General features: G+C 46.7%; 1 protein-coding gene across 1 annotated transcript in view; it reads left to right on the plus strand.

The window, feature by feature from the left end:
* TMEM132D (transmembrane protein 132D) overlaps nt 1–17279 on the plus strand; it is a 1618295-nt gene that overhangs the window by 1555526 nt on the left and 45490 nt on the right. The window contains exon 6 of the mRNA XM_086942675.1: nt 3830–4035. Coding sequence (XP_086798801.1) covers nt 3830–4035 — 206 coding nt within the window. The remainder of the gene's footprint in view (nt 1–3829; nt 4036–17279) is intronic.

Below are 17279 nucleotides of genomic sequence, written 5' to 3' on the forward strand. Positions count from 1 at the left end.
CCACATCCGGTCAAGGGGCGGGGAGGGTAAACATTCTGAAGCTGGACCTCGAGGAAGGAGGTCGTGATACAGGCATGATGTAAGCCAACCAATAAAGAGAATACCTGTAATATCCACATCGTGTCCCGTGTGAGTTCCTGGGAGGTAGGACACGACATCTGGCGACGAAGGACGGATCCGGTCCCTGCGTGCAGAAATCGCGATTTGAGACCAGGAGCCCACCCTGGATCGCGTCGTGGCCAAAAGGAAGAGGGAAGAGTGAAGCGCCATCAAGAAATCAGCAGCGATGTGGGAGCCCACCCAGACCGCCGCAAAAAGGAAAAGCAACAAAGCCGGTAAGCGCCAGCAACAGAAGCGCGAAGTTCGAAGAGCTGAAAAGCCAGCGCGAGCTCTCGCGAGAGTCTCGGCGGCCATTTTGGGGCCAGGCGTGAGAGCCAATAGAAACGAAGAATAAGCGCGGCGGCCATCTTAAAGTCAGGCGGCATTGTAATTGGACAGGAAGTCTCACGAGAAGATCGGCGGCCTTCTTAAGGTCAGGCAAAATGAACCAATAGGAGCGGAGAACAGCGCAGCGGCCATTTTGGAGTCAGGCAAAGGGCGAAAAACATTAGAAAGTGCCGATCAAAGAGGAGAAAAGGCACAAAGAATGATAAATAAGGACAACAAGTGGGCATAAGAGAAACACCAGAAGAAAAGGGGCAAATAAAAGGACAAAAGAAAAAAAAGAAAGGAAATTTTAAAAAAAAGGCACAAACAAGCACAAGCAAAGGCAAAAAGAGAAAAAAATAAGAAAATAAGGGTCGAACAAGCAGCAATAGAGCAAAGAACAGAAAAGAAGGTGACAGCACAACGAACAGGTGCAAATAAAGAAGATACAAGAGAACAAAGCACAGACAAAGAAGAAAATAAAGAAAGAACAAAGGGTGACAAGGACGAATAAGAGAATCGAACTAAGGGAATTGAGCGCTAATAAAGAACAAGCAAAGACAAAAACAGTAAATAAGAGAAAAAGACAACAAATAAAAAGAAAGAAAGGAAAATAAAGACACATAAGAGAAAATAAAGAAGAGTGCCGAGTTGAGCACCAGGAAAAGAAACAAGCACAGGAGATAAAGAAAAGAGGACAAAAGAAAGAAGATAACAGAAGAAATAACAAAAGAGTGCCAGGAAGAGCACAGAGAATAGAAGAGTGCCGGAAGAGCACGGAGAATAGAAGAGTAGAAAAGAGGACAAAAGAAAAAGATAACAGAAGAAATAACAATAGAGTGCCAGGAAGAGCACAGAGAATAGAAGAGTGCCGGAAGAGCACGGAGAATAGAAGAGTGCCAAGAAGAACACAGAAAACAGAAGAGTGCCAGAAAGAGCACCTAGAAAAGAGAAATAAAGAAAAGGAGAAGACAAAGAAATAAAACAAAGAGACAAAGAAATAATACAAGTGCATACCAGAAAAAAAAGGAGAATATAAGGAAAAAGGACTAAGAAACCCCAGAAGAGGCGAAATAAAGTAAAACAAAGGAAGAAAATTAGTGCCAAAAAGAGCAAAAGGACAAAATAAATGACAGAAAGCACGAAGAGTCAGTGAACAAGTGCTAGAAATAGAAAAGAAGAACAGGTGGGGCCCCACAAAGCGAGGCTCGTGCTCGACAGCGGCGCCACAAACATCTCAAGAGAATATCAGAAACAAATAAGAGGACTAGGAAAGCTGAAAGGGAGAAAATCACTAATGAGTCAAGAAATCATTGAGCCGGCAGACAGACCGACAGCCTGGGTAACACCAATGGTAGATCACCTGGAGTACAAAGCAGAAAAAGAATCACCAAGATCACCAGTAGTGACGAACCACCAATCGCTAAGAAAGATTTATGGCAACCGAAAAGCAAATATACCACCAAGGACAGAAAGGTGGGGAAGAAGGTTGATGGACTACGAAGTGAAAATAATTAACAAGCATGAAAGAGAACAAAATCTAGCAGACTACATGTCCAGACATCCACGGCCATACAAAAAAAAGACGCAAGAATAAGGGCAGAAGATCACCTAAACAACATCCTAGAGAACAACGCACCGATATCAGCAACAACGTCAGAGCTAGAACAAGAGATAAAGAAAGACACCACCATGGAAGAGGCATGGATAGTAACACCCGACAGACTGAACAAGACGAGACGGCCACCAGTGGAAGACAAAATAAGTGCAGACCGAAGAGACTTACCAATAAAAGAAAAGAGATATCACGATGGTCAAAGAAGGACAAGCGAGGAAATGTGGCAACGAGATCCCGGAGGCAAATTGAAGATGACAAAAGCAAAAGAACGGATGGCAAAGGCGGCAGCTTGGCCAGTGTCACGTCACAGGGCACCTGTCGTATGTCAGCAAGGCAGAAGCAAGAGAAGCGGAAAGGTCAAAGCAAGAACTGTAGAAAGACACACAAAAGGAAGAAGCTCAAGCGGACATCAGAAAACAGCGATCAAGAAGGAAACAAATGGAACAAAAGAGACTAATTGAGGAGGTGTAAATGAAGAGGCCTATGGGCCATCGAGCAACATCTCTATCTCTCTCTCTCTCGCTCTCTCTCTCGCTCTCTCTCTCTCTCTCTCTATCTCTCTCTCTCTCTCTTTCCTCTTTCAAAAAGAAAAATGTTTGTTTTGCAACAAGGGGGAGATGTCCTGTCCAGGACAAGGGCACTAGGACCCTGGGACAGCGCAGGGGCGAGGGGACACCGGACACCACATCCGGTCAAGGGGCGGGGAGGGGAAACATTCTGAAGCTGGACCTCGAGGAAGGAGGTCGTGATACAGGCATGATGTAAGCCAACCAATAAAGAGAATACCTGTAATATCCACATCGTGTCCCGTACTGAGTACGGGTACTGAGTTCCTGGGAGGTAGGACACGACAGAGGTGGTGCACAGAGATGCTTTAGCATACGTTCATGTAAGGTGATGAGAACGGTACCCAGCGATGGGTGACCTGTCGAGCAGTAAGACAAATGACTCTGAAGGGGGGGAGAGAAAAGTGCAGGGACCTCCAAAAGATGTAAAATCTTTGCCCAAACAGGTACGGTGAGCATCTCCGCAGTGTAGCTTGGGAGAGGTGAGCAATGTTTGCATAATGAGGTGATTAACAATATCAAACAGCATTGACGAAGAATGGAGGGCAGGGGGGCGTGGTGTCCTGGGGTGCATAGGTTCGATATGTGTGCACACCTGCTTCTGTGAGGTGGAACAGCAGGAAGTCAGGCTGGAAAGCTTTGAGAAAACTGTGAGTTGAGAGATGGTTGGTAAGTTGGTTGATCAGCAGCGAGTTTAGCATCTTAGAGAAGAATGTGCCTGGAGTGACAACAAGTTTCTGGTTCAGACCCAGTGCAGTGGGAAGGGGGGGAGAGAGCACCTTCTTGGAGTGGACTGATACACTAACACATGTGGCTCCCACAGATCACACAGTGCGTATGGGTCAGTAAGGGAAGAAGACATCTCACCTGCAGATGTCTGCCCTGGCCACCACCAACCAGAATACGTGCCGCAGGGTGTCTGCACAGGGCGCGTGATGTCACTCAGGGATGTTCATAGTGAGACGCGTCCCCTAGACTCCCTCAACCACCCAGAGCAGACGGACAGAAGAGCATTCCTTACACCCACCTCCACCAGGAACCAACCACCCCCTTCTCCATGCTGACCCCGCACACTACAGCAATGCTCCTCCCTCCCCCTTTACATTGTGCCCCCTGAGGCCTTGGCTTGCACCCAGACATGCTGTATGAAAATAAAGAGGTGATGTGTAGACATGTTGTTTAACTCACTGAAGTTCTGGTTTTGTCTGTTCCTTTGCAGGTGTCTGACAGGTGTGACTATGTCTACGTCAACGGGAAAGAAATGAAAGGGAAAGTGGACGTCCTGGTTGACTTCACGTACCAGCATCTGAGGAAGTCCCTGGAGATGACGGCTTGGGTTCCACGACTCCCGCTTCAGATCGAGATCTCCGACACCGAGCTGAACCAGATCAAGGGCTGGAGGGTCCCCATCCTCTCCAACAGGAGGTGAGCTTCAGGTGATGCTCTGCATCCCTACTCTACAGCAGGTGATGGTTGCAGGACCTAACATGCAGTCTAGCAGGAGGTACGGGTCCTGTAATGACCAAAGGGTCCCCATCCTCTCCAACAGGAGGTGAGCTTCAGGTGATGCTCTGCATCCCTACTCTACAGCAGGTGATGGTTGCAGGACCTAACATGCAGTCTAGCAGGAGGTACGGGTCCTGTAATGACCAAAGGGTCCCCATCCTCTCCAACAGGAGGTGAGCTTCAGGTGATGCTCTGCATCCCTACTCTACAGCAGGTGATGGTTGCAGGACCTAACATGCAGCCTAGCAGGAGGTACGGGTCCTGTAATGACCAAAGGGTCCCCATCCTCTCCAACAGGAGGTGAGCTTCAGGTGATGCTCTGCATCCCTACAGCAGGTGATGGTCGCAGGTCCTAACATGCATTCAAGCAGGTGGCCTGGGTCCTGTAATGACCAAAGGGTCCCCATCCTCTCCAACAGGAGGTGGGCTTCAGGTGATACTGGGCATCCCTACAGCAGGAGGTGATAGCCTTCTCACCGACTGCATGCACGTTCAGGGATTTAACAAACATCTGAACACCAGGCAAAGGTTTTTTATTGGCCAAAGCGTCCCCATTCTCTGCAGCTGGAGGTGGGTTGTAGGTGTTACCGTGCATCTTAAGAGCAGGCGACAGTCCTTTAGGAGGCGAAATGTCCTATCCTGATTCTCTCCAACAGGAGGTGGGCTACATGTGCTCCCTAACACTAGCCTTTCTTTGGTACTTTAAAGGGGCAGGGCCAGAGCACATTTTAGGACAGGTTCAAGGCATCAATGTTGAAGGTACTGTACTCGAAAGATATTAGTCTGCGAACAGTGTCGTAATGTTCACTGCTGTCCCCACAAACGCTGCCTTCGCCGGTGGCTCCTCATTTTCTCTTTATTGGGTTCAGCTTCTCCATTGTCGAGCTTTTAAACTCGCTAGTAACCCGGAGGGATGAAACCGCTCTGATGGAATTGAGTCCAATAACTTCATGCACATAAAGCTGTGTCTCCTGGTCAAGGGCAGTCTCAGCTCTTGGTACTGAATGTTTTTATTTGCTCCAGTAAAGTTAAGCCTGCACCTGCATGTGAAGCTGTGGGTAGATGTCCTTGTCGTGCCAGAGCCCTTCATGCCTGAGATGTGTCCGGTCAAATGTTTGTACTTCACAAAACACTACAAGGCACGATCGGTCCATCCTCCTCAAAGCAAGATGACCCTCTGCAGCAAGGCAGGGGCTGGGAAGAGCAACACAAACCATAATATAACAAGAGGGGGGACAGGGAGGAAATCTTTGATGGGATCCGGCACACATCCTCTCCAAATCCAATATGTAAGTCATTCTGGGGTGCTCTTCCTCTTCATCACCAAAAGGCATCATCAACTGGTGGATTCAACATCATCATTTGTCATGGGGATTCCTCTGCAAAAGGATGCAATAGCCCTCACGCACGGTAGTGGCATCATCATCAGGTGAGCTCCTCGCTGGGTGAGCACCGCAATCGCCAGTGAAAGAGCCCCATTTTTTGCCCGATGATGAAGCATGCCACCTCGGTGGGTGAGTATGATTCCAACACAGAATTCTACATGATGAATGGAGGACGTTGGATCCACCAGTCGATTCTAGGTTTTGGTGGTGAAGCAGAACAGCACACTAGAATTACTTGAGGAGCACCACAAACACCTAGGTATGTTGTCTGGTTTGTGTTTGTGGTGCGATGTGGGTGTCTGCCCATCTACATGCACACTAAGTCCTTAATTATGAGTTTGGTTGTCCGAGGACCTCAAGACTCGCGGGGCTTGGTGGTGGCAATCCAGCAACCGACGCACCGGCGGTCCAACTGGCCCATTACGAGTTGTGCGGTTTGATCACCCTGGGCCCGCCATTCCCTGGAGGTGGCACTGTGTTCACGTGAAACATGAATAGCGACACACTTGTGCCGCTTTTCCAATCGCACAGCTTCAATGAAAAGTTCTTACAAGTTGTTTTAATTCCAAAGTTCATATTTATTCCAAATATATCATCGTTAATCATGCTTTCAATTGCTTTACGTAAACGTGCTGTCCATGCTCCACATTTTTTCAAATGAGGCGGTTATGCCAATCCAGGCCTTTTACCACATCACGTGGGTTATGCAATTTCATGTTAAAACAGCTTTAAGTTCTTAATAAATCCCAATGCATTTCGGGCTATCGGTTTAGCCCTTCGTCAGGGGTAGCTGTATGGATTTAAACAAACTCTGTTAGTCTTGCTTATTTAGAACACAGGGCCCGATTCACAGAACTAACTTAAGACAAAATCCTAAACTTACTACTTTTGGTATTCACAGAAGTTAGGATTTTGTCTTAGGTTTGTCTTAAGTTTGTCTTAAGACAGACTTAAGACAAAATCCTAACTTCTGTGAATACCAAAAGTAGTAGGTTTAGGATTTTGTCTTAAGTTAGTTCTGTGAATCGAGCCCACAGTATCCTTTCACAATACATTCACAAAAAAAATTGAAAATACCAACTGGGTCAATACCTGACCCTTGTTTTAAACCCATGATTATAATCGGACCGAACACCTGACTGTGTTCACGAGACCACAATATGCTTGTCCAGACCACTGTAGTCCTGCCAAGCATATTAGGAGTTTCCTCTCTGCTGGCGGTGTCATTGATGCTCCTCCTCCATGTACACTGTGACGGAGAGGCCATGAGACCATGAGTAGCATACACTCAGGAGCTCCCACCAACCCCTGCCCACTGCTGAGCTTCCACAGAGCTGCCTCCGCCATAGCACCTGAACTACAATGTACAATCAATTGCACCATCGAAACAGGCACATTCCCCTATGACTAGAAGCGTACAGAAGTCAAACCCCTCCGCAAGAAGCCCACCACAGACCTGATGGACCTCAAGAACTACAGACCCATCTCTCTCCTCCCCTTCGCCACCAAATACAGAGAGAAGATTGTCAACAAACAGCTCACGAACTTCATAGAATCCAACTCGAACCTCAACACTTCTCAATCCGGATTCCGCAGCAACCACAGCACTGAGACCACCCTCCTAGCCGCCATGGACGACATCTGCACTCTCCTCGACTACTCCACATGGCAGCCCTCATTCTACTAGACATCTCAGCACCCTTCAACACCGTCTCCCACCGCACACCAGACCCCAGACTCCATGACACCCGCATGCAGGGAACGACTCTAGGCTGGATCCGCTCCTTCCTCGCCGGCCGAACTCAAAGAATCAGACTCCCTCCCTTCCACTCCGAACCCACAGAGATCCAATGCGTAGTACCCCAAGGATCCTCACTCTGCCCCACGCTCTTCAAAATCTACATAGCCCCTCTCGCAACCATCATCAGAAAAACAGACTCAGCATAATATCCTACGCCGATGACACCCAGCTCATCCTCTCCCTCACCAAGGAACACAACATCACCAGACACAGTTTCCAGGAAGAAAAGAAGGACGTCGTATCCTGGATGAGCAGCAGCTTCCTGAAGCTCAACTTGGCGGAAACGGAAGTCCTCATCCTCTGATCCACCCCCTCCATGTGGGATGACCCCTGGCGGCCCCCTCGACCTCAGCAACCCTCCCACACCCACAGATTACGCACGCAATCTTGGCATCATACTCAACTCCTCCCTCACCATGAACAGACAGAACAACGCTGTATATTCCACATGCTTCAACACCTTCCCCATACTACCCAAGTCCTTCAGATGGACCCCCCCAAATCCAGAAAGACTGTCACCCATGCACTCATAACCAGCAGACTGTACTACGGGAACACCCTCTATGCCGGCATCAACAAATCTCTCCTTTATAAACTCCAGACCATCCAGAACGCTGCAGCGAGACTCGTCCTCAGCATCCCACGACAAGACCACATCACCCAGCACTAAGGAGACCTCCACTGGCTCCCCATCAAAAAGAGAGTGACTATCAAGCTGCTCACACACGTCTACAAATCCTTCCACTATACCGGATCCTAATACCTCAATGAAAGAGTCTACTTCTACACCCCCAAGAGAAACCTCTGCTTGGCAGACCTTGCCTTGGCTGAAATCCTTTGCATCCACAAAGCCAGAACAGGAGGAAGAGCCTTCTCCTACATTCTGGCCAAGACCTGGAACAACCCCCCCCTTCGCATCAGACGAACTCTCACACTGCAAGCATTCAGGTAGAGCCTCAAGACCTGGCTCTTCGGTTGAGTCTGAGCTGCCCGAATCCCCCCCAGCACCTAGTGGCCCTCACGGGTGAGTAGTGCGCTTTACAAATCCCTGATTAATTGGGAGGCAACAAGGGGGGCCCTACAGGGCACCCTGTGCCCCCTACACTTATGGATGCACACAAGGGTGCTTAACATGTGCGGCCCTGTGTCCATGCACAACAGTTTTTGCACTGCATGGACTTTTGAGCCCATGCCATGGAGCGACCTAGTGAGGCATTCCCATTGCGATCTCTTAAGGCACCGTTCTGGGACCGCTACACCACCCGCTTGCCAAACCACTTTAAAGTCGGATTCTGGTGGGCGGGCATCGGCGAGACTCGGCAGTGGCGTACCACCCACCCCACATCATCGAAACTCATAATCGGGCCCTGAGTGTGTAAGTCAATTTGTTGTTTCATGCATGTGCATGTGTCCCTATGTGTGAATGAGAGCACAGATGTGTCAAGTCCTGTGTCGAAGTCAAGCCTGTTTTTGCATGCATGAGCATTTGAACATGGTTATTCTATGTTGTGCAATTAAGTCGTGGGTTGTGTTGGTTTGCGCTGTGTTGTGTTGGGTTGTCTTATGTTGTGTTATGTTATTTTATGTTATAGTGAATGTACACCACTGGTTTCTTGGCCCTGAGCAACGGATCTTAGTCTTAAGTAGAATAGGGGATAGCATGCAAAAGCTTGCCTCAACAGCCAAGTTTTTAGTTCATTGTTCAAGGTCAAGAGTTCAGATTCAGATCTCAAGTAAAGTAGGAGGACATCCCACAGTGTAGGTGCACAGAAGGAAAAGCTGTATGGTCCGACTTTCGATTATAGAGATCTGTGTGTTGCCACAAGATGCAGTTTGGTGACAGTGGAAAGCTGCTAATTCTGCTTGTGCTGAAGTGACACAGTAGCCAGGCCCTTTTCTAGAGACCGAACATGTATATTAAAAAGGAGAGGAGGCAGAGGAGATCCCTGTGGATTCCGCAGGTCACATGTCTCTGTTCTCCCATGTCAGAGGACAGCTACACTGCCTGAAGAAGGACCATCGAAAAGGATCGCATCAGAGACAGAACCAACCTCTGATTCCAACCTCCTCGACACAGATCGGCAGGATCCAATGATTAACAGCGTTGAATGGTACCAATAAGTCAAGCAAAACCAGTGAAGTGGTATAACCAAGGTCTTAAACCATCAAAAAGGGACAGCAAGGCTAACTCAGTGTTGTGTCACGGCAGGAAACCAGCTTGAAAGGAATCAAGAAAATCGGTTTATTACAGAAAATTGCTCAGAGATTTTGCCACATGGGATCTATTATTTTAGAACTGTACGGGATTAAGGATATGGGTCAGTAATTCCTTAAAATGTCAGGGTTGTCATTACATTTTTCAATTAAAGGCAGGGCCGCTGTCTCTTTGAAAGATGGCAGTGCTAAGTCTTGAGCAAGAGTGGAAATGTCCAAGATTTGTAAGGGTTCACCCAAGGGAGGCCATATTTGTAACAACATAGATGGTGGGCCTGGACCCTAGCCAAGCCAGATTTGATCTTATTGGCAATTTTACTCAAGCTTGCTGATCCATTTGAGGGAGAGCCCTTCTCATTACACCTGTCTTCTGTGTGGGCAGGTGGGAAGGTGCATCGGGATATCGTTCCTGATTGTATCAATTGTATCTATAAAATAGTAATCAAGCGATCACACAATGATTGATTAGGTGGTGGCCTAAGGGCTATTCTGTTAATGGATTTTTTAACTGATTGAAATACTCTTTCTGTATATTGGAGGTATCCTCAATCCTTCCTGTGCAGGCGACCTTCTTTGTAGCAGGCAGCTGGTGTTTATATTCACCCTTACCTTGTTTGGCCTCTTCATCCTAGTACTTGCTCAAGTGTCGCTCCCAGCGGCAAAGCCTGGTTTTAGCCTCGACTAGCTCAGGAGTATTCTGTGGTGGACCATATAGGAGCCATTGCATGCCTCCAAAAGAGGCTACAAAGAATACGAAACTCAGCGGCAAGACTCATCCTCGACCTCGCCAGATGGACCCACATCACCCCCCACCTCAAGAAGCTACACTGGCTCCCGATCCAGAAGAGATGACAGTTCAAGATGCTGGCCAATGCATACAATACACAGTCCTGCAGTATACATCTACAAAGACATGACCTTCCACCTACCGACCAGACACCTGTGATCTGCCTCCCTCTTCTTCACAGACACCCCTCCCCCCGCATTCGCCGAGCCAACAGCGGAGGACTCTACTTCTCGCACTTGGCGGCCAAAGCCTTGTAATGACCTTCCTCTGCTCCTTAGGGAGTCTTATTGCTCCTGGAAATCAGAAAATGACTCCAGACTGTGCAGTTCAAATGAACAGAGCCCTGGGAAGTAGCTCACAACTCCAGCGCCTTGAGACCCTCACTAGTGATTAGCTGCACTTTATAAATACTGATTGATTGATTGATTGGTGCTGGCTTTTCTCTAAACTTACATCAAGTATAATGGGGTAACCCAGTGCCCCTCAGAACCTGGGTGTGTAGAATGTGAAGTAATGTTGGTTCTGTCGGGTACCACGTTGCTTTGGCACTTAATCAATAATAGACATCAAGGAGAGAGGGGCAGTTACTACAACACCTAATCAATAAATGATTCATTAAAGAAGGGAAGAACACACCAATTTTTAATGAATCAAAAGAAAATGTATTAACAGCGTAATCACTTTTTACTTTTTTAAATTTTTTGTGGTATTGTAATGAAACATAAGGCCGTCACAAGCAATTAACAGAAGTTTTGAAAAACTGCACAAGGATGATTAAGTGATCAAAAAATGCAAAAAGTGCACTACCTGAGTACAATATATACAGTGCTGTACAAATTGTTTATTAAAATGCACATTCAAGGTGAGACGCGCGAGCGCGTCAATCAAGATGGCCGCCGCCACCGGAGCTCCGTAATTTCCAGGAGCTTTCAGCTCAATTAAACGACGATTTCCTGCACTAATCACGGCGAAATTGCCAGCGCTGTCCTGCTGAAGCCTTCCCTCACCTGTGAGTCTTTTTTCCAGCGATTTTGCTCGATTGAACTTTTCTCCTCATGCCCCATGCTCCTGCTCCGATCTGCTCATTAACTTCCTGCCGAGACTGTGAACCTGGGGGCGGAGAGTTCATTAAGACAGAGGCTGGCTTGGGGCCTAGCTCCGCCTACAGCTAGCTAGCTGCTGCACCTGGGCTTTTTTGATGCTTGTTACTGCATTGGTCCATATTTAAACCAATTCTTCATCATTTTTTGAGGAATTTTTGCATTAATCTGTTTTATTCATAATACAGAGCATTTATTCTCCTCAGAATGGATTTGAAAAATGCTCCTACAAATAAAAGGAAGCAGCAGGTTTCCCCTCCTCCCACAAAATCTAAAGTGGTGGAATCGTCGGAACCTTCTTTGGCTCTGATTTTGGAGGAAATTAAAGCCTTGCGTTTAAATACTGACTCCATTGCCTCAGAAGTTAAAAATGTTCGTAAAGATATGGCTTCTATGTCCATGAAGGTGTCAGATAATACCATCAAAATCCAAGATAATAAGAATAAGTTGGATGCTTTTACACCTTTAATGGCCAGAATTATTCCAATGCATTCCCAGCTGCTGGACTTGGAGAATCGCAATAGGCAATACAATCTGCGCATCTTTAATTTGCCTGAAGAAATCGAAGGGACCAATTGTCGGCTTTATCTTGAATCTCTTTTGCCTGGTCTCTTAAATATTAAGTTTGCAGAAAAATTTGAAATTGATAAGGCTCATAGAGTTCCGTCACATCGTAATCCTCGTCATTCAAAACCAAGGCAGATGATATTTAAGGTCCTACGTCACCATCATCTGGTTCTTATTCGCAAAGCTGTTCGTGAAATACCATCATTACTGGTGAATGGAACCAAAATCTTCATCCATCAGGATTTTGCTAAAGAAACTGTGGCTATCCGTAAAGAGTTCTCTTCTCTTCGTCCACAACTGAGAAGCCTTGGCTTCAAATATGGCCTATTTGATCCCTCTACAAAGCGAGTCTGGAAAGACAATGTCTCTAAATCTTTTCAGCGCCCAGAAGATCTTCGTCTTTTCCTCGAACAGCAGGTTCCTCCAGCAATGGATACACAGGACCCTAACTCTTGACTGCTTCTCGCTGACCTCTTGTTGCAGGTTTCTAACTGATTCTCTTTATGGGCTCCAACGGTAACTGGCCATGCTTGAGGAACGGGTGTGCGTTTCCATGTCTTTATTTATGTTGTATGTTTGTGCTTTTCTCTCTCCTTTTTATTTCTCCCTTTCCTATTTTTCAGTCAGAGTTACTCTCTTAACCTGTTTTCTCCCACCTTCTTCTTGTTCTCATCTCTCTCTTTTCTTTCTATTCTATTCTAATGGCTAATGTTCATAATATTAAAATTGTTTCTCTTAATGTCAAAGGTTTAAGACATCCAGTAAAACGTTTAAAATTTTTAGATTATTTAGGTAATTCTAAGGCAGACATCTGTTTTGTCCAAGAGACACATGTTGATGATAAAGTTTTGAATTATATGAACAAAAAATGGGTGGACTCTATTGTCTCTTCACCTGCTGCAGGTAAAAAGAATGGGGTCGCTATTTTCTTTGCCAAAAAGTTGCATTGTCAGGTATTGCATAAGCTCTCAGACTCTGATGGAAGATATATTATAGCTAAAGTTAAAATTCATGACTCTGTCTTCTTTTTGATTAATGTTTATGGCCCTACGTCAGAGGATCCTGTTTTCTGGTCCACTGTTACGTCGGAAGTTTTAAAGTTGGGAAATGCTCCGTTGATTTTTGGGGGTGATTTCAATATGTTTGTGGACCCCTTATTGGATAGACTGTCCACATCTAGATTTCGACCATCCAAAACTTTTTATGCCTTTAAGACTTTTCTTCAAACCACCAAGTTAGCTGACATTTGGCGCTTGCACCACCCAACTGGTAAAGAATTTTCCTTTTTCTCCAATCCTCATAATTCCCATTCCAGAATAGACTATTTTTTCCTTTCCCCTTCCCTTATTCAATTTGCTACTGACCCCTCCATTGGTACTATCGACATTTCAGATCACGCTATGATTTCTTTTGTTTTAAATGTATCCTCTTCATTTACTAAACAGTCCAGATGGAGTATGAATTCTGACATTGTCCTTAATGACACTCATAAGCCCAAAATACTCCAGGCAATTCAGGGTTATTTCACTTTCAATCCAGAAGGGTCTACATCTATCATCACTCGATGGGATGCATTTAAAGCCAATATTAGAGGCTTTGAGAGGCTATTAGAGATTTTGTTTGCATATTCCGCCCTAAGTGCGCTGGGGATGCCCAGACGTGGGTCCCAGGCACTCCACACCACTGGAGTCAAGCTAGCCGGGCTGATGAGAGGTGTTACCTCGAAACCGGTCCGGTCCTCGGATGCTTGATTCCGTTCTGGGAAGGACATGGCTTTTGTAGTTCGGACTGGACTGTTCCCATGGGGCACAGGGTCAGAGCTGATTTGCATATCGCCATTGTCTAACCCAGGGTGGTGTGGAGTGCAAAAAAACGATGGATTTGGGCCCAGATCTTTGGACTGGGATGAGTGTGTGACATTGATCCACATTCGGTCCATCACCTGTTTTGTTTGCATATTCCGCCCTAAGTGCGCTGGGGATGCCCAGACGTGGGTCCCAGGCACTCCACACCACTGGAGTCAAGCTAGCCGGGCTGATGAGAGGTGTTACCTCGAAACCGGTCCGGTCCTCGGATGCTTGATTCCGTTCTGGGAAGGACATGGCTTTTGTAGTTCGGACTGGACTGTTCCCATGGGGCACAGGGTCAGAGCTGATTTGCATATCGCCATTGTCTAACCCAGGGTGGTGTGGAGTGCAAAAAAACGATGGATTTGGGCCCAGATCTTTGGACTGGGATGAGTGTGTGACATTGATCCACATTCGGTCCATCACCTGTTTTGTTTGCATATTCCGCCCTAAGTGCGCTGGGGATGCCCAGACGTGGGTCCCAGGCACTCCACACCACTGGAGTCAAGCTAGCCGGGCTGATGAGAGGTGTTACCTCGAAACCGGTCCGGTCCTCGGATGCTTGATTCCGTTCTGGGAAGGACATGGCTTTTGTAGTTCGGACTGGACTGTTCCCATGGGGCACAGGGTCAGAGCTGATTTGCATATCGCCATTGTCTAACCCAGGGTGGTGTGGAGTGCAAAAAAACGATGGATTTGGGCCCAGATCTTTGGACTGGGATGAGTGTGTGACATTGATCCACATTCAGTCCATCACCTGTTTTGTTTGCATATTCCGCCCTAAGTGCGCTGGGGATGCCCAGACGTGGGTCCCAGGCACTCCACACCACTGGAGTCAAGCTAGCCGGGCTGATGAGAGGTGTTACCTCGAAACCGGTCCGGTCCTCGGATGCTTGATTCCGTTCTGGGAAGGACATGGCTTTTGTAGTTCGGACTGGACTGTTCCCATGGGGCACAGGGTCAGAGCTGATTTGCATATCGCCATTGTCTAACCCAGGGTGGTGTGGAGTGCAAAAAAACGATGGATTTGGGCCCAGATCTTTGGACTGGGATGAGTGTGTGACATTGATCCACATTCGGTCCATCACCTGTTTTGTTTGCATATTCCGCCCTAAGTGCGCTGGGGATGCCCAGACGTGGGTCCCAGGCACTCCACACCACTGGAGTCAAGCTAGCCGGGCTGATGAGAGGTGTTACCTCGAAACCGGTCCGGTCCTCGGATGCTTGATTCCGTTCTGGGAAGGACATGGCTTTTGTAGTTCGGACTGGACTGTTCCCATGGGGCACAGGGTCAGAGCTGATTTGCATATCGCCATTGTCTAACCCAGGGTGGTGTGGAGTGCAAAAAAACGATGGATTTGGGCCCAGATCTTTGGACTGGGATGAGTGTGTGACATTGATCCACATTCGGTCCATCACCTGTTTTGTTTGCATATTCCGCCCTAAGTGCGCTGGGGATGCCCAGACGTGGGTCCCAGGCACTCCACACCACTGGAGTCAAGCTAGCCGGGCTGATGAGAGGTGTTACCTCGAAACCGGTCCGGTCCTCGGATGCTTGATTCCGTTCTGGGAAGGACATGGCTTTTGTAGTTCGGACTGGACTGTTCCCATGGGGCACAGGGTCAGAGCTGATTTGCATATCGCCATTGTCTAACCCAGGGTGGTGTGGAGTGCAAAAAAACGATGGATTTGGGCCCAGATCTTTGGACTGGGATGAGTGTGTGACATTGATCCACATTCGGTCCATCACCTGTTTTGTTTGCATATTCCGCCCTAAGTGCGCTGGGGATGCCCAGACGTGGGTCCCAGGCACTCCACACCACTGGAGTCAAGCTAGCCGGGCTGATGAGAGGTGTTACCTCGAAACCGGTCCGGTCCTCGGATGCTTGATTCCGTTCTGGGAAGGACATGGCTTTTGTAGTTCGGACTGGACTGTTCCCATGGGGCACAGGGTCAGAGCTGATTTGCATATCGCCATTGTCTAACCCAGGGTGGTGTGGAGTGCAAAAAAACGATGGATTTGGGCCCAGATCTTTGGACTGGGATGAGTGTGTGACATTGATCCACATTCGGTCCATCACCTGTTTTGTTTGCATATTCCGCCCTAAGTGCGCTGGGGATGCCCAGACGTGGGTCCCAGGCACTCCACACCACTGGAGTCAAGCTAGCCGGGCTGATGAGAGGTGTTACCTCGAAACCGGTCCGGTCCTCGGATGCTTGATTCCGTTCTGGGAAGGACATGGCTTTTGTAGTTCGGACTGGACTGTTCCCATGGGGCACAGGGTCAGAGCTGATTTGCATATCGCCATTGTCTAACCCAGGGTGGTGTGGAGTGCAAAAAAACGATGGATTTGGGCCCAGATCTTTGGACTGGGATGAGTGTGTGACATTGATCCACATTCGGTCCATCACCTGTTTTGTTTCCACTATTTCTATCATGGCTCATGAAAATAAGAAATTTAATTCACAGGTTAAATCTTTGGAGAAACAAATAGCTCATTTTGAACGTTTATTTATTACTTCTCATGATCCCCAATATAAAGAAAAATTGCAAAAGCTGAGGTATGAATTCAATGCTATTCTCAGCACTAGAGCAGGGATACAACTCTCTAAATCTAATGCTAAATTTCGTTTTAACTCTAATAAGTCTGGTAGACTTTTAGCCAATTATTTACGTATTAAACGAGATAAAACTCAAATCACTTCCATTAAATGCCCTCAGGGTAACATTGCTTTTTCCCATAATGAGATTGCTAATGAATTTTTGAATTTCTATTCCACTTTATATAATAAACCAGATTATTGTGATGATTCTTTAATTGAGTCCTTCTTACAATATTCTGATTTGCCTCACATTTCATCCTCTGATAAAACTAAGTTAGATTTACCCATTAATACTGAAGAAATTCTCTTGGCCATTAAATCACTTCCCAAGAAAAAATCCCCTGGTCCTGATGGTATCCCTGCCGAATTTTATAAAGAGTTTCAACATCATCTTTTGCCTCAGATTTTTTCTCATTTTTCTTCATCAGGTACCATTTCTGGTTCCTTCTCTGAGGCCTTAATTGTTGTACTTCCCAAACCTGACAAAGACCCTACCCTAGTTGCTAATTATCGGCCCATTTCATTGATTAATCAAGATTGTAAATTATATGCTAAAATTACTGCTTCTAGGTTAGCACCTATCCTTCACTCAATTATCCACCCAGACCAGTCTGGTTTTATGAAAAATCGATACTCTGCTAACAACACGAGAACGTTATTACATGTTATTGAGCAAAGCCCCTCTATCCTTAGCTCTGCTGGTGTTATGGCATTAGATGCTGAAAAAGCTTTTGATAAAATCCATTGGCAATTTCTATTTAAAACTTTGTTATCTTTTAATTTTGGCCCCTCCTTTATTCGTATGATTTCTGCCTTATACTATGCTCCCACAGCTAGATTATTTATTAATGGCCAGAT

Source organism: Lissotriton vulgaris, chromosome 11 (assembly GCF_964263255.1).
Source record: "Lissotriton vulgaris chromosome 11, aLisVul1.2, whole genome shotgun sequence".
Lineage (NCBI taxonomy): Eukaryota > Metazoa > Chordata > Amphibia > Caudata > Salamandridae > Lissotriton > Lissotriton vulgaris.